The sequence below is a fragment of the Vigna unguiculata genome, chromosome 7 (genome assembly GCF_037176805.1).
Source record: "Vigna unguiculata cultivar grain cowpea cultivar isolate G323 ecotype 2 chromosome 7, ASM3717680v1, whole genome shotgun sequence".
Classification (NCBI taxonomy): domain Eukaryota; kingdom Viridiplantae; phylum Streptophyta; class Magnoliopsida; order Fabales; family Fabaceae; genus Vigna; species Vigna unguiculata.
The window spans coordinates 37850234-37873251 of record NC_140798.1 but is presented as its reverse complement, the minus strand read 5'-3'; the positions used below and the strand labels follow the sequence as shown (position 1 = coordinate 37873251).

The 23018-nt window shown below is 31.8% G+C and overlaps 2 protein-coding genes and 1 pseudogene across 3 annotated transcripts; all 3 read right to left on the bottom strand.

The window, feature by feature from the left end:
* Nucleotides 1-176: 176 nt before the first annotated feature.
* Nucleotides 177-4648, bottom strand: LOC114190317 (UDP-Glycosyltransferase superfamily protein). 2 transcript variants are annotated; one of them, XM_085675577.1, is made up of 2 exons: nucleotides 2881-4648; nucleotides 177-468 (listed from the first exon to the last, which is right to left on the bottom strand). In XM_085675577.1, the coding sequence occupies exon 1, from the start codon at nucleotides 4496-4498 to the stop codon at nucleotides 3041-3043; it is 1458 nt and encodes a 485-aa protein (XP_085531703.1). In that variant the 5' UTR covers nucleotides 4499-4648; the 3' UTR covers nucleotides 177-468; nucleotides 2881-3040. The 2 variants fall into 2 exon arrangements, with proteins under 2 accessions (XP_085531703.1, XP_027934950.1); XM_028079149.2 differs by lacking the exon at nucleotides 177-468 and adding an exon at nucleotides 1184-1483.
* A 2937-nt stretch (nucleotides 4649-7585) lies between these two features.
* Nucleotides 7586-7698, bottom strand: LOC114192838 (U6 spliceosomal RNA; annotated as a pseudogene).
* Nucleotides 7699-7803: 105 nt separating this feature from the next.
* Nucleotides 7804-11675, bottom strand: LOC114189888 (uncharacterized). The gene is made up of 2 exons (XM_028078609.2): nucleotides 8422-11675; nucleotides 7804-8308 (listed from the first exon to the last, which is right to left on the bottom strand). Exons 1-2 carry the CDS (start codon nucleotides 11348-11350, stop codon nucleotides 7971-7973), a joined length of 3267 nt encoding a protein of 1088 aa, XP_027934410.1. The 5' UTR covers nucleotides 11351-11675; the 3' UTR covers nucleotides 7804-7970.
* Between the last annotated feature and the right edge of the window lie 11343 nt (nucleotides 11676-23018).

The window sequence follows — 23018 nt, the reverse complement described above, 5'->3', positions numbered from 1 at the left end:
AATAGCTTAATTAATATACCCGCATCAATCTAAAACATTTGTATCACAGTAATATTTCGACATCTTTTTAATTGGTTCGAGAAAGTTAAACAGACAATAAATAACTTCAATAAAAAAATTATAAAATATTTGAAACGCAGGGTTTTGTTTTACTGAACTTCTTCAATTTGCTTAAGCAGGCAATGGAAATGCATTGAATTTCTGAAATGAGACTTAACAGTGAGAACCTAAGCTAGCTAATTTTACGTTGAGCGATTTCTGCATCCATGTAACTTCTAGGCTCAATTTGAATTCTTGCAACACACAAAAGGTGGAGAAAAATTTGTAAAATAATTTGAATATTCTGCCCCATTGCATCAATCAATGCCACTTCTTTAATTTGTCACTGTGCATTGAGATATAACCTCTACATCGCTCCACAAAATTGCTCATTGCTGGTGATAGATGATCTGTTACATCTGAAGATCACTACATATATTGAATGGTGTTACATGGGAAACAAGGCTGAAGTTCAAATTTTTTCGCACCCTCAAACTGTTAAAGTAGACAATCTAGTATGAATAGCAAAATAAACTTATTTATGAATAAATTCAAGTTGCAACACATGAATTTTCAGTCAAGAACTCTATTTGAGGGATGGAAAATTTTCAGAAGTCAATTAGGCCGTAAGCCAAATGTCAAGTAACAGCGAATCACAAGCTCCCAGGAAGATAACACATTTAAGACTGAAGCCTAGATTGTTACAAAATGGTAGACAATAAAATGAGATCATGATTTATATGAACATGCATGCATCGCTGACTTGTCTAGTGCTACCTACAACGTTATGGTAACAAAAGAATATAACATGTAGAGCTTATCAACAAACAAGGTTTTCTCTATATTCTTAACATTTGGAATAAGAAACTGAACCTTGCTTGGGTTTCCAGGAAAAGCTGGACCTAGTTAAGGATAATCCAGATTCATTTACCTGATTAGCACATGTTTGGAACCTTAGTAAACTATATAATTAGTTATGATTTATGAGTGTGCAAATAGTTGTTAATTCAGTCCTTGATTTGCTCCTTCAATTTACGCTCCTCTATGTAATCTAGTCCAGGGAGAGAAATTTCATAAGATAACTTCATTCTTTCTTGGCTAAAAACATTTCAAACTTTATATGCACATATTTTGACTCATGATGTTGCAGGCGTTCTTTGAAAGTGAATGTAAGTACGAGGAATTCAACTGACAGAATAAAAAAGTACTAGAACACAATTGTTTGGGAGAAGTGAGAATTCTAGGTGTTTTGGTACACCCTTCCATATATACTGTCACCAGACATATAATGGTTCAATCAAAATTTTGGAAGTTTAAAACAAGCACAATAAGAGCATACAAGATATTCAGAGCTTCAATCTTAACTAGAAACCACAGCTCAATAATGCTCATTAATGTCCTGTAGCAGACAATCAGCCAGTCGGATACAACATGATCTTGGTCACTGTGCAACAACGGCAACATGGAACAATCAAAGTAAAATAATAAGGTCCCAAATAAAACCTTGGAGGCTACTGTTTCAAGTTTTCAATTTAATCCATATCAGCAGAGATATTTCACAATTGGTTGATTCCAATAAAGTGAATGACAGGCAAAAGTCACAACAACTGCAAAATTAGTTTAAATTGCAACATATCTAATCCCAAATAAGTGTTCCTACGTTTAGACTGATAAAAGACGGAACTAGTGCAATACTAGAGTGAGGTGCTGACCTAGTTAGGATATCAAACTTGTATAGTGATGCTTTTGCACACCTTTCTTTTTAAAAAAAATAAGAAGTCACATTTACCCAAAAAATTCCACGGTATTATTAATTAGGAAGCTCACATGATAGATGAATAGATGTGAGACAATAAAGAGTGATGCACTTACTTGATGTTGTAGATTTCTTAAAGAAGAAAGTATGGACTGATTATCAAATAAATACTTTGTTTTCAAAGTAAAATTTTGTACTTTTTACTTCTTATCGTGTGGTTGATGAAGGTGCTTATCGTTTACATACAAAACAACAGGTTTCTTAGTTTAACTATTCAAGATCAATATTACAAAATGATGAGGAAATTAATGTTGATGTCACACATAGGAAACAAGCAAGATGGCTAAAATGGAGAAATAGATGATGTGTTATTTGTGACTTCAAAAAAAATCTACCAAACTCAAAGGCAAACTTTATCATACTGCTGTACATCTGACTATAATTTATGGTAGTGAATGTGTTAGGCTTGAAAGGGATAACAAGAGACAAGTGTGAGACTTGTTGAAATGACATGGGGAGGTTGTGTAACACGAATTGAGGAAACAAAAATAGAAAATTGATTAAGGTGGTTTGGAGTTTGGACTTGTGAAAGGAAAGCTTCAAAAGCACCAATGAGAGAAGTAGATTGTATACTTTTTAGTACTCTGAAAATCAGAAGGAGATCAAGAAGGACACTGGAAGAAGTTGTCAAGAGAGACATCTGTTATTTAACTGAGCTGAATAGTGCCATATGATCCATGTAACCAACATCATCTAGTGAGATAAGGTTTTGTTGTAATTATGTGCCATCGGCACACTCTAGAAAATCTCTCCCTCACACTCAACCCTAGTTTTATATATCACTAGCATTACCATTCCCTAAGTCAGAATTAGCAAAAGGAAGGAATTATATTTTGCTTTCAAGTTAATCAAAAGAGAAAGCATAAATGATGCTGTTTATCTGGTCAAATCCCCATCTAACCAGCCAGATATAGTTCCAAAATGATGGACATTTTCCCAGAGAATCAGTCTTGTGTTCCTCCACAAATGCATATCCCTACCAAAAACTCACAAAAGGAAAGAGAATTAATTATCCAAGACATTACCTTCCACTGATTAGTTTGCTGAGCCTTAATCAATTCCCTACAAGTCAACAATATGTGCGCTAACAATCTCAGTCTCCTTGAGAATGAATCACAACACAAGACAGGTTTGAAGTATAGCAGCTGTGGAGAAACAGAAACAGAACCAGAAGCTTCATAGTCCTTATTGCCGTAGAATGTCTAGTATGTGATCCGCAACAATGTCGGCCACGATCTCAGGCGAAAACCGTGTTATCATATCCTCCCTAGCCTTCCTACCTATGGCTGTAGCCTCAGTGAGATTATTCATCACCTGCCTCATAAGAACCTGAAGTTTGTCCACAGAAGGTTCAGCCCAAAGGTGTCCTTTGAATGGACCTTCTGTTACTTCACTCATTCTATCCACAGGCAGTGGATAGCTATTATCGTCTGTTAAATACTCAGTTGGTCCAGACCAATTTGTTGCAATCACAGGCAATGCCATTGACATGGCTTCCACCACTGGTCTCCCCCATCCTTCCCCTCGGGAAGGAAGAACAAAAGCATCAGATGCCTTGTAAACTCTTGGCAAATCACTCAATGGTATGTGATTATCAATAACATAGACTGGAGCCCAACCACTTACTGGTTTTACCATACCCGAACTCTCCACAAAATCCAATATCTTGTTACCAAAATTCTTGTCAGTATGATAAGGATTTGTCAACAAGTACAAAGCAACCCCATCATCCTTTGAGAATTCCTTCAAGTATGATTTTAGCAAAACATCCCACCCTTTCCTATACTCCCATTTGAAGATACTTAAAAACACAAAGCTCTTCGTCACATGGGAACCTAACACAAGTTTTGCTCTAGAACTAGAAGCAAGACGAAATGGCTTGTACCTTCCCGGATCAAAGAACTCCACATCAACAGGTTGAACAATTTTCACCATCTTGGAAGGATCAACTCCACTTTGCACAAATGTAGACATATGGAACTCTGTAGGAACCCAGACATAGTTCATTGTATTACAGCGCTGCACATGTTGATCGTTCACTCTATCGGTCTCAAACATGGTTCTGCCAACGACAGACTTGAAATTATGGTAAAAAGATGGTGGGCATGGGATGGTTTCAAACAGTGGAGGGAACCAGGCACCAGGTTCACTATGGCAAATGACAATTGTCTCGTTCATTCTACACCGAGTTTGGTACAACTCACGTGCCAAGTCCTTCATATGAATTGGCAAACCCTTCCAAAACGCCAGAGATTCTAGATCACCATGATGGTCAATCGACAACCTTAAAGATTGCATTTTTCTGTGACCATGAAGGGCCAAAATGTAGGACCAACCTTCGGAGCTATACCCACCACCTGAAAGAAAAGGGGCCATCCATAGCACACAGTGATTGGAGGAGGGCACAGAAACTGGTTTTGAGGGTAAAAAGAGAGACTCAATTGCACGCATAATTGATGGTGATGTGAGGGAGTATTTCAAGTGGTGAACTTTGTAATAGTTTGTTGTTGTGAATCCCCAATAGATTGACGTAAGGAGAACCAAGAGAGAGAATGAGTGCAATGAAAATTTTCTGCATTTTGATGTGAATGAATGTGATTCTGGATTGGGAAGAACATGGTGGTCGGATTCAGAGGTATTCATGACAACATATATGGCTTACGGGAATCACACTATAACCATGGACAGAGAATGAGCATGTTAAATCCTCAGATTCGAGAACGAAGAAGGTTTTCTGACATGTTTTTGTCTAAAAAATCACTTATGTAGAAACTTCCTTTTGCAAACTTAATTTGAACACAAACTTTCAATGTTTCACTGGCTCCACGATTTATTTATTTTTTTTTTAATTTTTTAATTTAATCTTTTAGAATCTTTCCGCCTTCGAGTGAGAATGAGGAAGGATTATTTCTATTTTTCATTTCGGGTAGTTTCCGTACTGTATTCACCGCATAAATATTTGTACTGTATATTTATATTTATTGGGTATCTAATATATGGTATCTTATTTTTTTTATATATTTACGAGTATTTTTGGATATTTGTAAATATTTATAAAATTATTTAAAAAATAAATATTTAATTATAAATTTAAATAAAATAAAATAGATTACCGTTATAAAGTTTAAATGAAATTCAAGTTTATATACAATAGAAATTCCAGTGATTCGATTGTTTCTAAACATAAACAATAAAAAATCACTAAAACATTAGAGTTTGTTCTTCAGTTTTATTGGAAGTATTTTTCACTTGTTCTTCACCTTTATCGAGAGTATTCTCACTTGTTCTTCACCTTTATCGATAGTATTCTCATTTGTTCTTCACCTTTATCGGGAGTATTTTCACTTGTTCTTCACCGGGAGTATTTTCACTTGTTCTTCATCTTTATCGAGAGTATTCTCACTTGTTCTTCACCTTTATCGGAGTATTTTCACTTGTTCTTCACCTTCAACGAGAGTATTTTCACTTGTTCTTCATCTTCATCGAGAGTATTTTCATTTGTTCTTCACCTCTATTGGGAGTATTTTCACTTATTCTTCACCTCCATTGAGAGTATTTTCACTTGTTCTTCATCGGGAGTATTTTCACTTGTTCTTCATCGGGAGTATTTTCACTTGTTCTTCACCTTCATTAGTGAGTATACATAAATTATACCTGTAATTAATCTTTACAAACCAAAATTGTGTCCCCTGCTATTAAAAATAATAAAACTCATATGTTAGTGATTTTCGATACATATGAAACCCATGAAATAATAAAATAATAAACAAAAATGCTATTAAAATGATAGAAGTCATACTATAGTAATTTTCAATTCATACGAAACTCACGAAACATTAAAATAATAAACCATAAAATCAGTTAAATAAGGAAACCATATGAAACCATATTTTTCAATTCTTAAAACTTAATAAAATTCAATTCTTAAAAGTTAATAAACTTCAACTGTCACATGTCAATATTCTTATTTTGTTACCTTCATCATTTTACAATAAACATACCATAGACGTTATTGTCTATATAGGATTAGGATTTGATGTATATACTCAATTTCAAAGAAAGGGAAGAGAAGAATGTCAAGGGATATACATGAAAGAAGACAACATACCAATACTTAAAGCTAGAAGAATGAAGATAGAAGACAAAATGTGCAACTTATAAAAAATTAGGTTAGAATATATTTTACTAATATGTGTGTGTATGTATGTATGTATATATATATATATATATATATATATGTATATATATATATATATATATTTGTGAATTAAAGTTTAGTGGGTACGGATACTATGATACTCGTATCTGTCCCATTAACATGCGAAATATCAAAAATACTCGTACTCGCAGATAGCGGGTATCCATTTATAATATTTGTTTTCTACCTGTTGCGGGTTTTATCCGTATACACTCGCGAGTACGGATTTTTTGATATCCTTAAATACAATAGGGCTTATATTTGAATTTAGGAATTTTGTCTCATGAAATATTTTATACAATTTTTATTTTTTTAATTTAGTTTGTTGAGGATGTCTTTTTCTCATTACTATAATTAAGTATCAGATTTATTAAACTTTTCATCTATTTTATCATTGGTATTTCAGTAATTAAACTTTCATTGAAGATCGTAACATATGTGAATTTCCAATTCTTTTAATCATGAAAACACTTTAGTGGTGTGTGAGTATAGTTTTTTGTTTAAGTCACTTTTTCTAAAGATTAGTTGTTTCCATAAACACATCGATTTAAAAATTAAAAGTTAATATCTATTAGTTAGAGTCGATCTTAAAGGTCATTATTAATAAATTAATGTATATAATTTTAGAGTTGCATGTGTGTGCAACCCAAATTTGACGTTAATAATTATTTAATGTCAACTTTTACTTGTTAGATTGTCAAAAAATTGTTACCTAATGAGTAATTTATATTTATATTTAATATAATTTAAAAAAATATAAAATGTGTTAATCAGAATAAAGAATATTATATATTATCATTGATTTTTGTTTCTTTATTGTTAAAACAAATTGAAAACAAAATTGTAAAATATAAAACATGTCTATCAAAAATGACAAATTTCATCATAGATTATGTGTATATAATACGACATTATTATTTATATATTATGTAATACATTATTATTATTATTATTTACATAATGTGTATTTCACATATAAAAGAACATATTTTTCTCATCCTATAAACCGCCTGTGAGAATTTTTTTCTAAAACGTAGAGTCTGGCTTTTCCGCAGGTTTTTTTAACCCATCTTTCCTTCGAATTTCACACTAAAATCCCAATTTCAGTCCCAAGGTTTCTCATGCTCAAGATAGGTAAGAGTTAAACATTTTATTTCCTATCGACAATGAGATTTGTACACCGATTTCTTTGGATGAAGCTACAAAAAATACTATATATGTTAATTTTGAGAGAATCTTGGTGAATATTGATTTGAATGAAAATATTTTGGATCAAATAGAGAGAGGGCTTTTCATCTTTTGTTGGTTTACGATATGTAAATATTTTTCTTTTCTATCATTGTCAAGTCCTTGGTCATGATCCAGGTAACAGTATAAAAGTTAGGAACTTTTGCTTATAATAATATATTTCTGTCCCTATAAAGGATCCAAAGTTGGTTGATGCACAGTGAGTAGCAACAGGTAGTTGCTTTGCGGCTCAGGATTTAGAAATATTAAGAAGGCTTTGAAATTTTTTCATGAAACAATGTTATAAAAATACCGTTAGGAATATTTTTCTCATTTCTGCTTGTCATCTTCTGCAGGAGACATGCTAATATTCTCTGCATGATTTTAATTTTATTGGATGCCCAGGAGGAACTCGGAAATACTTTTCAGTGTCAAGGTTTATCTCTAATCCTGTTCCTGAATATTCTCATGCTCAAGAATAATCCAATAACTCATTATACTGTCAAAGAAGTCCAATAAAAAGTCGTGAAAAAACACTGAACTTAGTTTCATAGAGTATGCATAAATGCCTGATTGAATGTAGAAACAAAACTTTGTACATAAAAGAACAACACCACAACAGGTGAAACATAAAACCTTGTCATGATTATACAATGGGAACTAAGCCTTAAGAAAACTATAACATCTTTCTTATGTGGAGCTTTTACCATCTGCATACAAATTCTTGATAACATCCCTCATCGTTGGTCTGCTGCGTGGATCCTTTAATGTACATCTCAAAGCCACCAAAAGAACCTTTGTAACTTGTTTCGTAACTTCAGAATTTGAAATTTCACCAGCCAACTCTGAATCAACAATTTCATCAACAACTCCTGCTTCCTCCCAGGCAGATCTAGCCCAATTAACTATATCTGTTCCTTCTACAAATGATGGATCCAATGCCTTCTTTCTGGATATCAGCTCCAGCAATACTACACCATAACTGTATACATCGGCCTCTTTACCCTTTGTTGTTGTATAAGCATTCTCTGTCATAAGCAATCATTTAATATTTTACTATGGAGCATTGAGAAATAAAAGATGTTGTTATACCACAACAAAAATAGGTGCAGTTATTATGTGGATAGTGTAGAAGAATTACCTGGTGGTATATAACCAAGTGTACCAGTGACATATATTGACTGTGTGGAGGTAGAAGGCTGATCCAAAAGCTTGGCAATACCAAAATCTGCAATATGGGGCTCCATCTCAGAATCTAGAAGTATATTGGTTGTTTTGATATCTCTGTGCACAATGACAGGATCACAGTCATGATGGAGATAAGCCAATCCATGAGCAATTCCAACAGCTATCTTATTCCGGATATTCCAATCTAAGGAATGAGATCCCTTCTTCTCATGCAAAGCATCGTACAGACTTCCATTTGGCATGTATTTGTATGCAATGAGACCATAGTTTTCTCTCAACCAGCAGCCTTCCATTTTTGCCAAATTTCGATGCCTAATATTTCCAAGGGTTTGAATTTCTCTGGTCATGCTTGAGCTCTTCGTTTCATCACTAGCAAATACAAACTTCTTTATAGCCAAAATATTGTCTGGACCAAGTGCTGCTTTATAGACAACTCCTTGAGCTCCTCTTCCAATAATATACTGATCATTTAGATTTTCTGTAGCTTTCATAACCATATTGAGAAGGGGTGGAGAATTATCATCTTCGTTGATTGTGGGTTCCTGCTTAATTTTTCTGATAAAAAATATATAAATTAACCCCAGCAGCAGAACGAGTGATATTAAGGATCCAAGTGCTATCATCGTGATTGCAACTTTGCTGAGCTTTTCTGACTTTTTTGAAGTTATGTCACAGGGCCTTAAATAGCTGTTTTCAGTGAAATTTGAGGTACATAGGCCAGGATTGCCCAAAAAAGATAAAGAAGAATTTGTTAAACTTGTTAGCCGTAGTGGCACAGGACCTTCAAAAGAATTGTATGAAATGTTGAACTCAGATAATGAACTGAGGTCATTGAGAAATTGTATACTTCCTGTCAAATTGTTCCAAGATAGATCCAGTTGTACAAGATTCTTCAGGTTCTGGATGTCCCTAGGAAGCTCACCTATCAGCCCATTAGCACTTAGATTTAGATTATACATCAAATCCACCAGTTCTCCAATTGATTTAGGAATGGTTCCTCCAAACATGTTTCCTCCAAGTTGTAAATCATTGAGCCTTTTAAATTCTGATAAGAATGCTGGAATACCACCATCAAAATTATTCTCTGAGAGAATTAAAGTTGTTAATCCAGTCCAGTTCCCAAAATTTGATGGAAACGAACCATTCAAGAAATTGAATCCAACATCAAACTCGATCATTTTGTTACAGTTTGACAGTTGATGTGGCAAAGGACCTTTCAAAGTATTGTGAGAAAGAACCAAAGTCCGGAGATTCACAAGGTTTCCCAGCTCCGAGGGTACAAGACCTGTCAAGCTGTTAACGGATAAATCTAAAAGAGAGAGATTTGTGCAGTTTCCAAAAGTTGATGGAATTTCACCCCTGATATTGTTGTTGTTGATGTTCATATGAAGGAGATTTGGATTAGTTTCAAAATCAGGAAGTGGCCCGGAGAAATTGTTTTGTTCAAGTCTCAGCCTTTCAAGAGTTGTGCATCTTCCAAGATCAGGTGGTATGCTGCCATAAAGTTGATTGCCAGCCATATTCAACCTGACCAATTGCTTTCCAAAGCAAACATTTGGTGGGATGGGACCGGTGAAATTATTATCCGTGACGTCAAACACAACCAAACTGCTATTGATCCCTAAGCTTTGAGGAATGACTCCGGAGAACTGATTTTCAAAGAAGGTGATATTCTTAAGATGTTTAAGCTGTGCCATCTCAAGAGGTAGCTCACCTGAAAGGTTATTAATGTATACGTGTACCTGCTCAAGTGTTTGAATTTTCCAAATGCCAAGTGGAATTTTTCCTGTCAAATGGTTTTCAAACAACAAAAGTTCGCGTAATATACTCAAGTTTCCCAATTCACTAGGAATTTCTCCTTCGAGTTCATTGGTATGCAAATACAACTCTTCCAGGGATTTGCAATTACCAATCTGTGGAGGTATTTTCCCAGACAATTGGTTCTGTGGAATCACTAGAATAGAAAGGTTGGTAAGGAGTCCTAAGGATGACGGTATACTGCCAACAAAGTTACTTTCTACAGCATAAAACTCTTTTAGGCCACTACAATTCCCCAAGCTTGATGGTATAGGCACACTGAAGTTAATGTAAGAAAGAGACAGAACAGACAACTTTTTACAATTTCTAGATCCCAGTTGAATAGTACCTCCAAGACTATTACGATCGAGAAATAACTCAAGAAGATTTTCGAGATTATTTAGACTCTCCGGAATAACTCCCTGCAATTTATTACCTCTTAAATACAGATTCTCTAATTTACTACAATTTCCAATGGACATGGGAATAGTCCCTGACAGCTGATTAAAAGAAAGATCCAGTGTGATAAGGTTGGTCATATTCCCAATACTAGAGGGAATGGAACCACTTAAACTGTTGTCACTAAGATACACTTCTTCCAGGAGACGAAATTCCCACAAGAACTTAGGAATGTCACCACTCAGCCGATTAATTGAGAGATCCAGATACGTCAAATCTTGCAAGTTTCGAAAGCTCTCTGGTATTCCTCCACTAAAGTTGTTTCTAGTAATGTCCATGTACTCAAGCATGCTACAGTTGTTTAATTCTGGGGGAATTTTTCCAAACATATCATTATCTGACAAGTCTATGGTCTGCAAGTGAATCAAACGTCCAATTTCAGGTCCTAATTGGCCAAAAATAGAATATCTACTGAGGTTTAGAGAATTCACATTATTGGCATTATCACAATGCACTCCCACCCACGAGCATGGAGTGGAATCAGACAGCTTCCATGTAGAGTTTATGTCCCCAGACCCAACAACCCAGTCCCGGGAGAGGGACAACAAAGCCAACCCATCAGAGTTTAAGGCAGAAACAGCATATAAAAAACTAGAAAAACACAGAAGCAGCAAGAGACACCCCATAGGAGGAACTGAAAGAAGCAAGAAGGAACCACAAGGTACCACAAAGACAAATATGACAGAGTGGTGGCAAAGGTTTAAGAGGGAATAAACACTTACCTTCTTGCAGCGTGCAAGAAGATCAAAGAATGGTGATGTTTTGGGCTTTAGGCTCTGTTAGGAGGGGCTGAAATTGCCTGGAAATAGTTGATTAAGTGTTGAGTTTGTGCACATGAAGGAAGCAAAAAGGTAGAAGTTGAAACTGAGGAAACATTTTGGTCTGACAAATAAATAGTGGAATGGATCTGATGCCATGCAAGTTGGAGCATACAGGTGTTTGTCGGCTTATCGTTGGCTTGTTTCAGGTTTGAACCAATGGGTATTATATATTTTTTTTATCCACTTGCAAAATATTTGGTTTAGTTGGAAGTGGAAGATACAAACGTGATTGTAATAGGAATAATTAAAGCAACATACAAGTGTGTGTATGTGTGTGAACTGTTATTGGTGTGCGCCCTCTTCTCGAGTTATGACTTCTGATTCGAAGTTTGACATGGTGATCTAATCCAATTACTCATTGTCGTACATTTGAAGGATGAGAAGAAGAAAAGGAGAAAGTGTTGAAAAGTATTAAAACATAAAAGTTGAAAATCTTGGTGGGGTTGTGTATAAATCATACTGTAATGAGAATCACTCAGGTTATTAGAATCTCTAAAGTTAAAGTTAAAAGTTAGGAAAAAAAAATTTATCGACTAAATTTTAATAATTTTTTTTTACAATTTGATGTGTCATCCTTTAAATAATTTCTTATTTTTTATTTTCACATTTTTTATATTTTTAAATCAATTAAAAAATAACATTTCCAAGTTAAAAAAAATTGATAAAATTTGATTGTCAATATAACATTGTTCTAAAACGAACCATTGTTCTAAAAGTTATGATAATGGGCCTTAATTATAGTACTTGTCATAAGTATCATGTTGGTCACACTTTTTCTAGCAATCATATTTGAGGTATCGTAGGACAATCATCTTATTGATTTCACTATCATAACCTCTAAATCGGTTTTAATGAACTTTTAAAGAAATTTTCCGTTGACCCTTTCAATGTATGAGTTAAAAAAATCTCACCTCTCAAAATTCCTACATAAAATAAATTATGTTTAAAGGAAAGTGAGTTTTATTTATTATTATAACATCAAAATAATACTTAACTGAAAATAAATAAATAAATTACAAGCACCATTTTTAAGTTTTTTTTTTAAGAGCAGTTTATTTAGTATTATTTTTTTTTTTAAAATATTCAATTTGTGAGTCTATTTAGAAGATGCCTATATTTCTAGACACTTTTTTTTAATCAAACCAGACTATATTTCGCCTTTCATTTTTTTAATTAACTATTCATCTTTACAGTTTATTAATATTATAACAAAATAAATTTACCTCGGTAAAATGTATTTACATCCTTAATTAATTTAGTATCACACATATTATAACAATTCTAAAAAATACTAAGATATATTTTAACCGTAATATAGTAAATAATAAAAAAATAAGTATACATGTAATTATTACATAATGAACTAAATATAAATTTTCGTTATTTAATTATGAAATATATTTTAGTTTATGATTAATTATAGTTTTTAACGATGATATTGACTTAAAAGTTGTAGCTTCGTCATTCTTTATTGATTTAATTATTATTTATCTTTTTAATGATGGATGATTATGACGATAATATCAATAGTTAAGTTTATAATTATTTTCATTTTCTGTAGAAATGTAATTTTTTCTTCTTTGCAATCTTGACACTTTTGATCTAAATTATAATATCTATATTGACAATTTAAATTGGATTATGTCCTTGAAAAGAAAATTAACTTTTTTCTTTAAGTGTTTACACGTTATCTCGTTTTACGTAAATATTTTTTTAAAGAAAATTCTCATTCATAGAGAATTTTTTTTTTTAGTAGTTCATATCTAAAATTTTGGGTTTAGTATGTTTTTAGTTGATGAACTTTCATTCAAAATTGAAATTCGTCTTTGTCTAAAATTTTGATACATTTCGATCCCTAAATATTAAAAATAAATGAATATAGTCATTTTAACCTGATTACGTTAATTATATTTGACATGTCAAACGCGTTTTATGTTAGTATGAAAGTTGTTTACACCGTTTGACACATCTTCGAATTAATATCTATTGTGAAATGCGTTCGACACCTCAAAAAATGTTAACTTAATTGGGTTAAAAGAACTATATTTATTCATTTTTTAAGTTTAAGAACCAAAATGTATCAAAATTTCGGATAGGGATAAATTCCAACTTTAGATCTAAGTTCAGAAACTAAAATCATATTTAAACCTAAAATTTGTATGACCATTTTCACTGTATAATCTCTTTTATAATCATGTTTACCTTTAAGTTATTAGTCTTAATTATGCGTGTGGATTAGCGTCAAGTCTTACAAATTAAACTAAAATCTTAATTCTAGTTTGGTCATCGGTGGGAACGCATGATGGAGAGCTCCAACCTTTCATGACTAGGACCGATAATTTTAACAAAACTTAAAAAATAAAAAATAAAAAACTTAACAACTTCATAATTTATGATTATACATGTGAACTGTTTCAAGGGTGACATGTCGTGTGTAATAAAAAAAACAGTTTAGTTCAAAATATTTTGAAATTTTAAAAGCCCATAAAAAAAAATTGTTTTCAATTTTTTTTCATTATTACTATTAAGTTGTCACATTATGTGATTTAACTTTAAAAATATTTTTATAAAGGGTCAATGTTTTCTGTATTCCAAATAATGGAAGAAGACGAATAAACGAAGTAGGTAGGTCAAAAACTCAAATCTATATTCGACTACAATCTAATAACTCATTTTTTACACTTTTTCGGTCAACAAATAAATATTGCATTGAAGTCCTTGGAGCAATTGTATTTCGTCTATATTTTTAATTTGAAAAGTTTATAGTCTTATTTCACATGATGAAATGTTTTTTCAAGATATACATGATGAAACAAGACGTGAAAGCAAAAATTAAAACTCCTTAGTGTGTTTTGATTTAAATATAAATAATGACTATATTTCTTTTCAAATAATTAAAATTAAGTCGACAATATTGACTTGAGTTTTTCTTGGACGTTGGAAAGTCTTTTCTCTCCCCTTTTATGACTTTTCTAAACTATGTGACACTTTTTTAGGAAATTGAGTATTTTATTGTTTGAAAATTGTAAAATTAACATTTCTATAATAAGTAGGAAGATAAACAAAAAAATAAAGAAAAAATAATTAGATTTTAAATAGATAATATATATTTGACTATTTATAAAAAAAAAATAAGAGTTTAAATTTTTTATATTTTTTAATTAAGTTTTTTTTTTATTTAATGGTATTTTTAATTGAATTTTCCTAATCATTAATTTAGAACAATAAAATAAGATGTATTGTATAAAGATGGTTAGGTTATAAAGATGACTAGTTTGCTTTCGTAAAATTAAATAACAAACACTCAATAAAAAATATAAACTTTTAGATATTTAATATAATAAATTTTTTTAATTAACTAATCAATTAAAAATAATGAATTTATAAAAAAAAGAAAATTTAATTAAACTCGAATACAATACTTTTATCAACGTTGAGAAAAAACGTCCATTTATAAAGGCATACAAAACAAATAACTGCTTTGCATTTAAAAATATTATTTAGATATCTTAAAAATTTATAAGCATATTACTCATCAAACTTAGAGACGGCAAATAAACCCGTCCCTGTAGGTATTTTTCGAACCAGTATCCGTTTGAGAATCCCCGCATTAACTGGATATAGGTATGGGTATGGGTATGGGAAATCCCCAATTTTTTCAATTGGGTATGGGGATGGGGATGGAGATGAATATATCTCCGCCATAATACCCGTCCCCGCCATATCTCCATCCTCGTTTAAATTATTAAAATATTCACAATGTAATCCTATATATATATATATATATATATATATATTCTATTTTTTATTTCTTCTAAATATTTGGTTTGTCATGAAACTCATTCGCATCTCTAATATATTTTTTTATCTTATAATAACCTTTATGTAATTATGTTAAAATGATGTATGTCAATTAAAAAAAAATATGTATAACATTTGAATATTTCTATTATTTTTTAAATTTTGATTTATTGTATATTTTTCTTTCACGTGAGAATGTTTAATACTCTCAATTTAAGTGTTTAATAGCATAAACATTCCATTTACTGGGTAATATAACAAAAATTCTTTACTTATAACTATTATTAATTTTTGTTTCATTTGAAGAACTGTTTTATTTCGCTAAAACAATTTTTGTTATTTCTCAACCATTGAGTATATATGTTGATATTTGAAAAGTTTTATTAGATCTCTAAGACATTTTTCATCTTATCATACCCTTAATTATACATTTTTTTTGTGCAATTCCTTCCGATAGTTTCCAAATTGTTTATAAGACACACATTTGTTAATTTTTTAATATTTTTATTTTTGTTTATTTTCATCATGTAGAATACTATTTCGATAAATTTTATCTAATTATTTTTTATTTTCTAACTCATTACAATCATACTTTAATTTTTTCACTATAATTGTATAAATAATTTTTATTTACTACAATATAAAAATTTAATGTAATTGCTATGAATATTTTTTTATCACCATCCAATATATATTGGAGTTTAAAAGATACAAGATCTATGATAAAATTTTATTATGTTTATTATTTGTTCTTTGCGTCATTTTTTTAGCCACTACTAAAAAATCTGATATTACATGAGAATTTTCTTGCAAATTTGTTAAAATAATTTGCAAGAAAAGACTTTTTTCTGCTATTTTTTTTTTTTAATTTTAATTGGCAGGTAATTCCTTTGTGGGTAATTATTTCCTACAAAATTATAGAATTCGCAAGTATTTCCTACAAAATTTGTTGCAAAAAGTGTTTTATACAAGAATTTCCTGCAATTTTTTTTTTCATAACAAAATTTATAGGTATTTCCTACAAAAAAAATTCAAAACAAAATTAATAGGAATCATGAGTTTTTGTAGTAGTGTATCAACTATTGAGTATATTTGTTGATATTTAAAAAGTTTTTTTTAGATCTCTAAGATATTTTTCATCTTATCATACCCTAAATTAAATATTTGTTTTTCTTTGTGTGATTCCTTCCAATAGTCTACAAATTGTTTATAAGACACACATTTGTTAATTTTTTAATATTTTTATTTTTTGTTTATTTTCATCATGTAGAATATTATTTCGATAAATTTTATCTAATTATTTTTTATTTTCTAACTCATGACAATCATACTTTAATTTTTTCACTAATTGTATAAATAAGTTTTATTTACTACAATATAAAAATTTAATGTAATTGCCATGAATATTTTTTTACCACCATCCAACATATATTGTGGTTCAAAAGATACAAGATCTATATTAAAAATTTATTATTATGTTTATTATTTGTTCTTTGCATCATTTTGATCAAGTGATGTATTATAACTCTTATTAGTATATAAAAAATAGATTCATTATAATTTAAAATATTGAAATAAACAAACATTTAAAATATATTTTAATTTAAATATTTTTTTCCTTTTATATTTTTTTAATTTTTTTTTTTAAATTTATCAATTAGGTTTCACTAATGTTTGCAAATTTAATAAATGTTTTGGTTTTCATTAAATTTTATTTGGTATTATAATCTAAAATGTAAACAACTATAATTTATTTCAAAGTATTTGATATCGAAGAAACAACTATACTCCTAATATTGAATATTTGATAATATTATGTTTCCTTTACCGTAATTTTTTATTATTTTATAAAAATTAATTAAAATTAATATTAAAGTAGTAAGAAAATAGATACGGGTATGGGTACAAGATTATACCCGTTATCCGGTGGGGATGGGGATAAGACAAAAGTTTGATACCTATTGGGTTTGGGTATGGAGATGTGGATGAATTTCATTTATAGAAATGTGTGTAGGATAGTGAAACCCGTCCCCGCCCCGTCCCTTGCCATCCCTGTGCATTGCATTTTGAAAAACAAAAATACTGTAAGATTAATAAAAAAATATGAAATTCAAAGGTTTTTATTGATAGGAACTTTCAACTCTGTATTTATGTTTGTTTAATTTGATGGGACACGCTTTGGCATATTTATTTATATGTTATTATAATAGCCACTTGCCGACAACAGAAAAAACGTCAATAAGATTAAATTATATATCTTCAACATTATTTTTATGACCATATTATCATTAGATTAAGATTTAACCACTAAACATACAAATCATTTATATTTTATTCAAATTAAAATAGCTTATTCAGTATTTTAAACTTACGTATTACACTATAATTTATTATAGAACTAAAATTCTTTTAAACTTTAAAACATGTTTTAATAGCATTAGTACTTTCAATTTTAATACTTTAAATATGTACACAAACACGTAGTGTATAAATAAAAGAGAAAATGATATTTTAACTCATTTTTTTTACCTACTTTTAATTTTCTATTTCAATCACCATTAGATCATTTATTTTGATTTTTTTAGTGATGTGATGATCTAATAGTGATTAAAGTGGTAAGTTAAAAGTAGATAAAAAAAAATGGATTAAAGTATCATTGTCCAAATAAAAAAAAAGGACAAACTAATGAGTATACAACCCTAGATGTATATGGAATTATTTCAAATTTTGATTTTAAACTTTTAAAATAAATGTATATGGTTATTTTAGTTTAATAATTTGAAATTATCTTTTTACATGGACATTTTAATTTGAATTTGAATCAGAATATATAAGTTTTAACGTCGATCTGAACAATAAAAAAGCTACCGCGATTGAATTATGAGATTATATTTATTTATTTTTAAAACTTGAAAATTGAATTTTATCAAAGTTTGAAATAAAAATAAATTTTAATTTTTATAAAAATTTAATTGCATTACTTTATACTCCCTTTGCCTTGCTGCATGCATAGTTTTCTTGTGAGACCTAAAAGTTTTGCTGAGAAACTTCTATTTGGATCGTAACACTTGTAGAATAAATTATATTATGTGAAAAAGCATAATTTCACATATTAGTTTATGAATACAATAATTTCATATATTAGTTTATGAAAACAAATGTTGTTGCCCAATGTTTCTCTCGTAAACTCACTCACGACATGTTATTGTAGTTACATTTTTTTTATCTATATCAATGATAAAAATAGTATATATTTTCTACTTTTATTTATATTAATCGAGATATAATGTATTTAATTCTCTTTTATTGTTATCAAATATTTTATTTTATTAATTTTACTTTTTTTTATATAATGAGACATTGTACTCTATTTATTAAACAAGGTTTTAATAAATCAGTAAGTTATTTTTTAGATATTTTCATCAAACATCTTTTGTTTGCGTTTCTAAATGCAGATAACTTTATTGCTTCAATTGATGATTCTCATTCATGTGATATTAACATGGATAATTTTTCAGCTTTACCTATTTCACATACGGATCCTACTCCCTACTCCTAGTCTTGTTTCTGATAATGCTGAAGTTACTGATCCTGATCTTAAAACTTCTCATAGAATGAAAAACAGGCATCCATACTTAGATCAATATTATTGTGGTGTTGCTTCCACTTCATGCTCTACTTTGTCCACACCTTATCAAATGCATTTATTTGTTTCTTATGATAATTGTTCACCATACTGCCTCTTGTCATAATGTTTTTGCACAAGCTGAACCTTTTTCCTTTAAAGAAGCTGCTCAACATGACTATTGAGAACATGCTATGGATGTTGAGGTTACATGCCCTTGACAAAAATCAGCTTGGACTTTAATTCCTCCTAGCATCAAGTCTATTAGTTGCCATTGGGTTTACAAACTCAGACATAAACCAAATGGCACAGTGATAAGTTTAAAGCACGGTTGGTGGCTAAGGGTTTTACTCAAACAGAAGAGCTTGATTATTTTGAAATCTTTTTCCCTGTTGTCAAACTTACTACTATATGCATCTTTTTAGCTTTTGCCAGTGCTAGTGATTGGTTTATTCATCAGTTAGATGTTGACAGTCCTTTCCTCCATGGAAATTTACATGAAGAGATCTATATAAAGTCTCCACCTGATCTTTCTCTTCCCCAGCCAAATCTTGTTTGTAAGCTTAACAAGTCTCTATATGATTTAAAATTGTTGGGTATTGGGCTCCCTTCCTATGTGGAGAAAAGACCCAAAACTTGAGAAGCCCATGTCTCATTTAACCCAGTGGAGAGGGGGCTATAAAATAAAGAGAGAGACAGAACAATAGAGTCAGAACACACTGTAAGCCCTAACACATAGAGGGAGAGGTAGAGGGAAAATTTTATTCACGTTTTTCACATAGTTGTCACAGTAGAATCGGCGCTGCGGATTCGTTCACCGTTGGATCGGGCTGAAATTTTTACAGCAGGTTCGGAACTCATTGCTCTTCATTCTGACCAATAAGATTTTTGATACGAGGTCTGAGTTGGGAGATATTAATTTCGCACTGCAGCAGTGATATTATAGGTTTTCCTCTCTTGTTCTTCTCTATTTTGAAAGCTTTGTTGCTTTGTTATTTGGTTGGGTGTTGGCACTAATTTGTGCTATTGATTGAGACTCTTTTGTACTCTTGTTGATCATAGTGGAACTATTTCTTTGGTCTGGACAACTCGTGGTTTTTACCCTTGATTTAAGGGGTTTTCCACGTTAAAAATATTGGTGCCTTTATTTGTGCTTTTGGTGATTTATTATTGCTGCTCTTTGATTATTTGATTATTGCTCCTCATAGATTCTTGCAAGTTAGGGGAAATTATATCCGCTGCATTCTCTGGTATATTGTTTGTTGTTGTTTTCCCCATCAGAGTGGCATCAGAGCTCTTGGTTGGGCTATATTTACTTGCTTGAATGATGGAGCCAAATGCAAAGATGGTTGCTTTGAATGGTACAAATTATCATTTGTGGAAAGGCAAGATGAAAGATTTATTATTTGTCAAGAAATTGCATCTTCCGGTCTTTACTACACAGAAGCCAGATTCTATGTCTGAAGAAGAATGGGACTTTGAGCACCAACATGTATGTGGTTTTATTCGGCAATATGTTGAAGATAATGTTTATAATCATATTGCTAATGAGACACATGCCAGAGCTTTGTGGGAGAAGTTTGAGTCTTTGTATGCTTCTAAGTCGGGCAATAATAAATTGTATTTGTTAAATTGCTTGATGAATTTGAGGTACAGGGAGAATTCTTCTATTTCTGATCACTTAAATGAGTTTCAAGGGCTCCTAGATCAATTGTCAGGAATGGGCATAAAGTTTGATGACGAAGTTATGAGATTATGGTTGCTTAATACTCTACCAGAGTCTTGGGAGGTATTTCGGGTTTCAATTACGAACTCTGCCTCGAATGGTGTTGTTTCTTTTCAGATGGCAAAAAGCGGCGCTCTTAATGAAGAGATGAGAAGGAAGACACATGGTTCTTCATCTCAGTCTGAGATGCTTGTTACAGAAGCTAGGGGGAGAAGTCAGAAAAAGGAACATAAAGGTGGTAGAGAGAAGAGTAGGAGTAAATCCAAGTCAAGATACAAGAATTTAGAGTGCCATTTTTGTCATAAAATTGGGCACATTCAGAAATACTGTTTTAAGTGGAAAAAGGAGAACAAAGACAAGAAGGGCAAATAGAGAGAGAATGACCATGATGATGATGATCGTGTCACTACTGCTACAAATGGTGATCTTATTCTTCTTTGTGATTTTGAGTCCGTTAATCTTGTATCTGATGAGAACATGTGGATTATTGATAGTGGTGCTACACTGCATGTTACACCTAGGAAGGAGTTCTTCACATCTTACACTTCTGGTGATTTTGGAGTGTTGAAGATGGGTAATGATGGTGAGTCTAAAGTGATTGGTGTTGGTGATGTTTGCTTGCAAACCAACATGGGAGTGCAGTTGTTGCTTAAAGGAGTCAAACATGCTCCGGATGTCCGTTTTAATTGAATCTCTGTGCAGTTGCTTGATGATTGTGGTTATGACAATCACTTTGGTTCTAGTAAATGGAAGCTCACTAAAGGTAACTTGGTTATGGCCAGAGGGGAGAAACAATCTAAATTGTACTGGACTAAAGCTTTGGTTGCTAAAGACAGTGTGAATGGTATGTATATAGGGGCATCTTTGCGGCACCGGAGGCTTGGTCATATAAGTGAAAAAGGGCTTAACTGCTTAGCTAAAAAGGATGTGCTTATGGGATTGAGGAATGCAGAATTGGAGAAATGTTCTCATTGCATGGCTGGTAAACAAACCAGAGTATCTTTTAAAAAGCATCCTCCCTCAAGGAAGTCAAAATTGCTTGAATTGGTGCATTCTGATGTTTGTGGCCCATTAAAGGTAAAGTCATTTAGTGGTGCACTTTACTTTGTTACTTTTATTGATGATTGGTCCAGGAAGCTATGGGTCTATGCTCTTCAGCGGAAGGATCAAGTACTTGAAAAGTTCAAGGAATTTCATGCTATGGTTAAGAGGCAATCAGGCAAGAAGCTAAAATGCATCCGTAGTGATAATGGTGGTGAGTACCGTGGACCTTTTGATGTTTATTGCAGGCAGCATGGTATTAGACACAAGAAGATTCCTCCTAAAACTCCTCAGTTGAATGGTCTAGCGGAGAGGATGAATAGGACCTTGGTTGAAAGGGTTACATGTATGCTTTCAGAAGCAAAGTTGCCTAAGCACTTTTGGGGAGAGGCATTGTTTGCAGCTGTGCATGTTATTAATCTCAGTCCCGCAGTTGCTTTGAATATTGAGGTGCCAGACAAAATTTGGTTTGGTAAGAATGTTAGCTATGATCATTTGCGTGTCTTTGGTTGCAGGGCATTTGTTCATGTTCCTAAGGATGAAAGATCCAAGTTAGATAAAAAGACAAGGCAATGTATCTTCATTGGCTATGGTGAGGATGAATTTGGCTACAGGTTTTATGATCCTGTTGAGAATAAGCTTGTTAGAAGCCGTGATGTACAATTCATGGAAGACCAGACCATTGAAGACATTGATAAGGTGGAGAAGACTACACCCGAGAAAGATAGTAATCTCACTGATGGTAATCCGATGAAGTTGCCCACTCACAATTTGGAGAATGTTGAAACGGAAGCTCAAGACAATGAGCAACATGGTGATGTTGATGATCAACAGTTTGGAAGTGGAGTAGAGGTTCCAATTGACGACGCTCAAGAGGAACATGATGATGATGATCTTGGTGATATACCTGAATCACCTCAAGTTCAACTCAGGAGGTCTAATAGACATAAACAACCTTCTACAAGATATTCTTGTGATGAGTACATAACCTTGACTGACGGTGGAGAACTTGAGTGTTTTGAAGAGACAAAGTTCATTGCTATTACTGAAGCATGCAAGGAGTTGTTATGGTTGAAGAAATTCTTGCAGGAGCTTGGTTTTAGGAAAGATAACTATTCATTGTTCGTTGATAGCCGAAGTGCTATCCATCTTGGTAAGAATCCAACTTTTCATTCTAGATCCAAACATATTGATGTGAGGTATCATTGGATACGTGATGCTTTGGATGCTAAGTTGTTGGAGTTGGAAAAAGTTCATACAGATGATAATGGTACTGATAT

What these genes read in the sequence shown, in the direction of transcription:
- LOC114190317 (XM_085675577.1), bottom strand. Translation starts at nt 4,498, where the DNA reads ATGAATACCTCTGAATCCGACCACCATGTTCTTCCCAATCCAGAATCA.
- LOC114189888 (XM_028078609.2), bottom strand. Translation starts at nt 11,350, where the DNA reads ATGGGGTGTCTCTTGCTGCTTCTGTGTTTTTCTAGTTTTTTATATGCT. An exon ending in ACTTGGTTATATACCACCAG is followed by an intron (nt 8,309 to 8,421) that starts GTAATTCTTCTA and finishes TGCTTATGACAG; the next exon opens with AGAATGCTTATACAACAACA.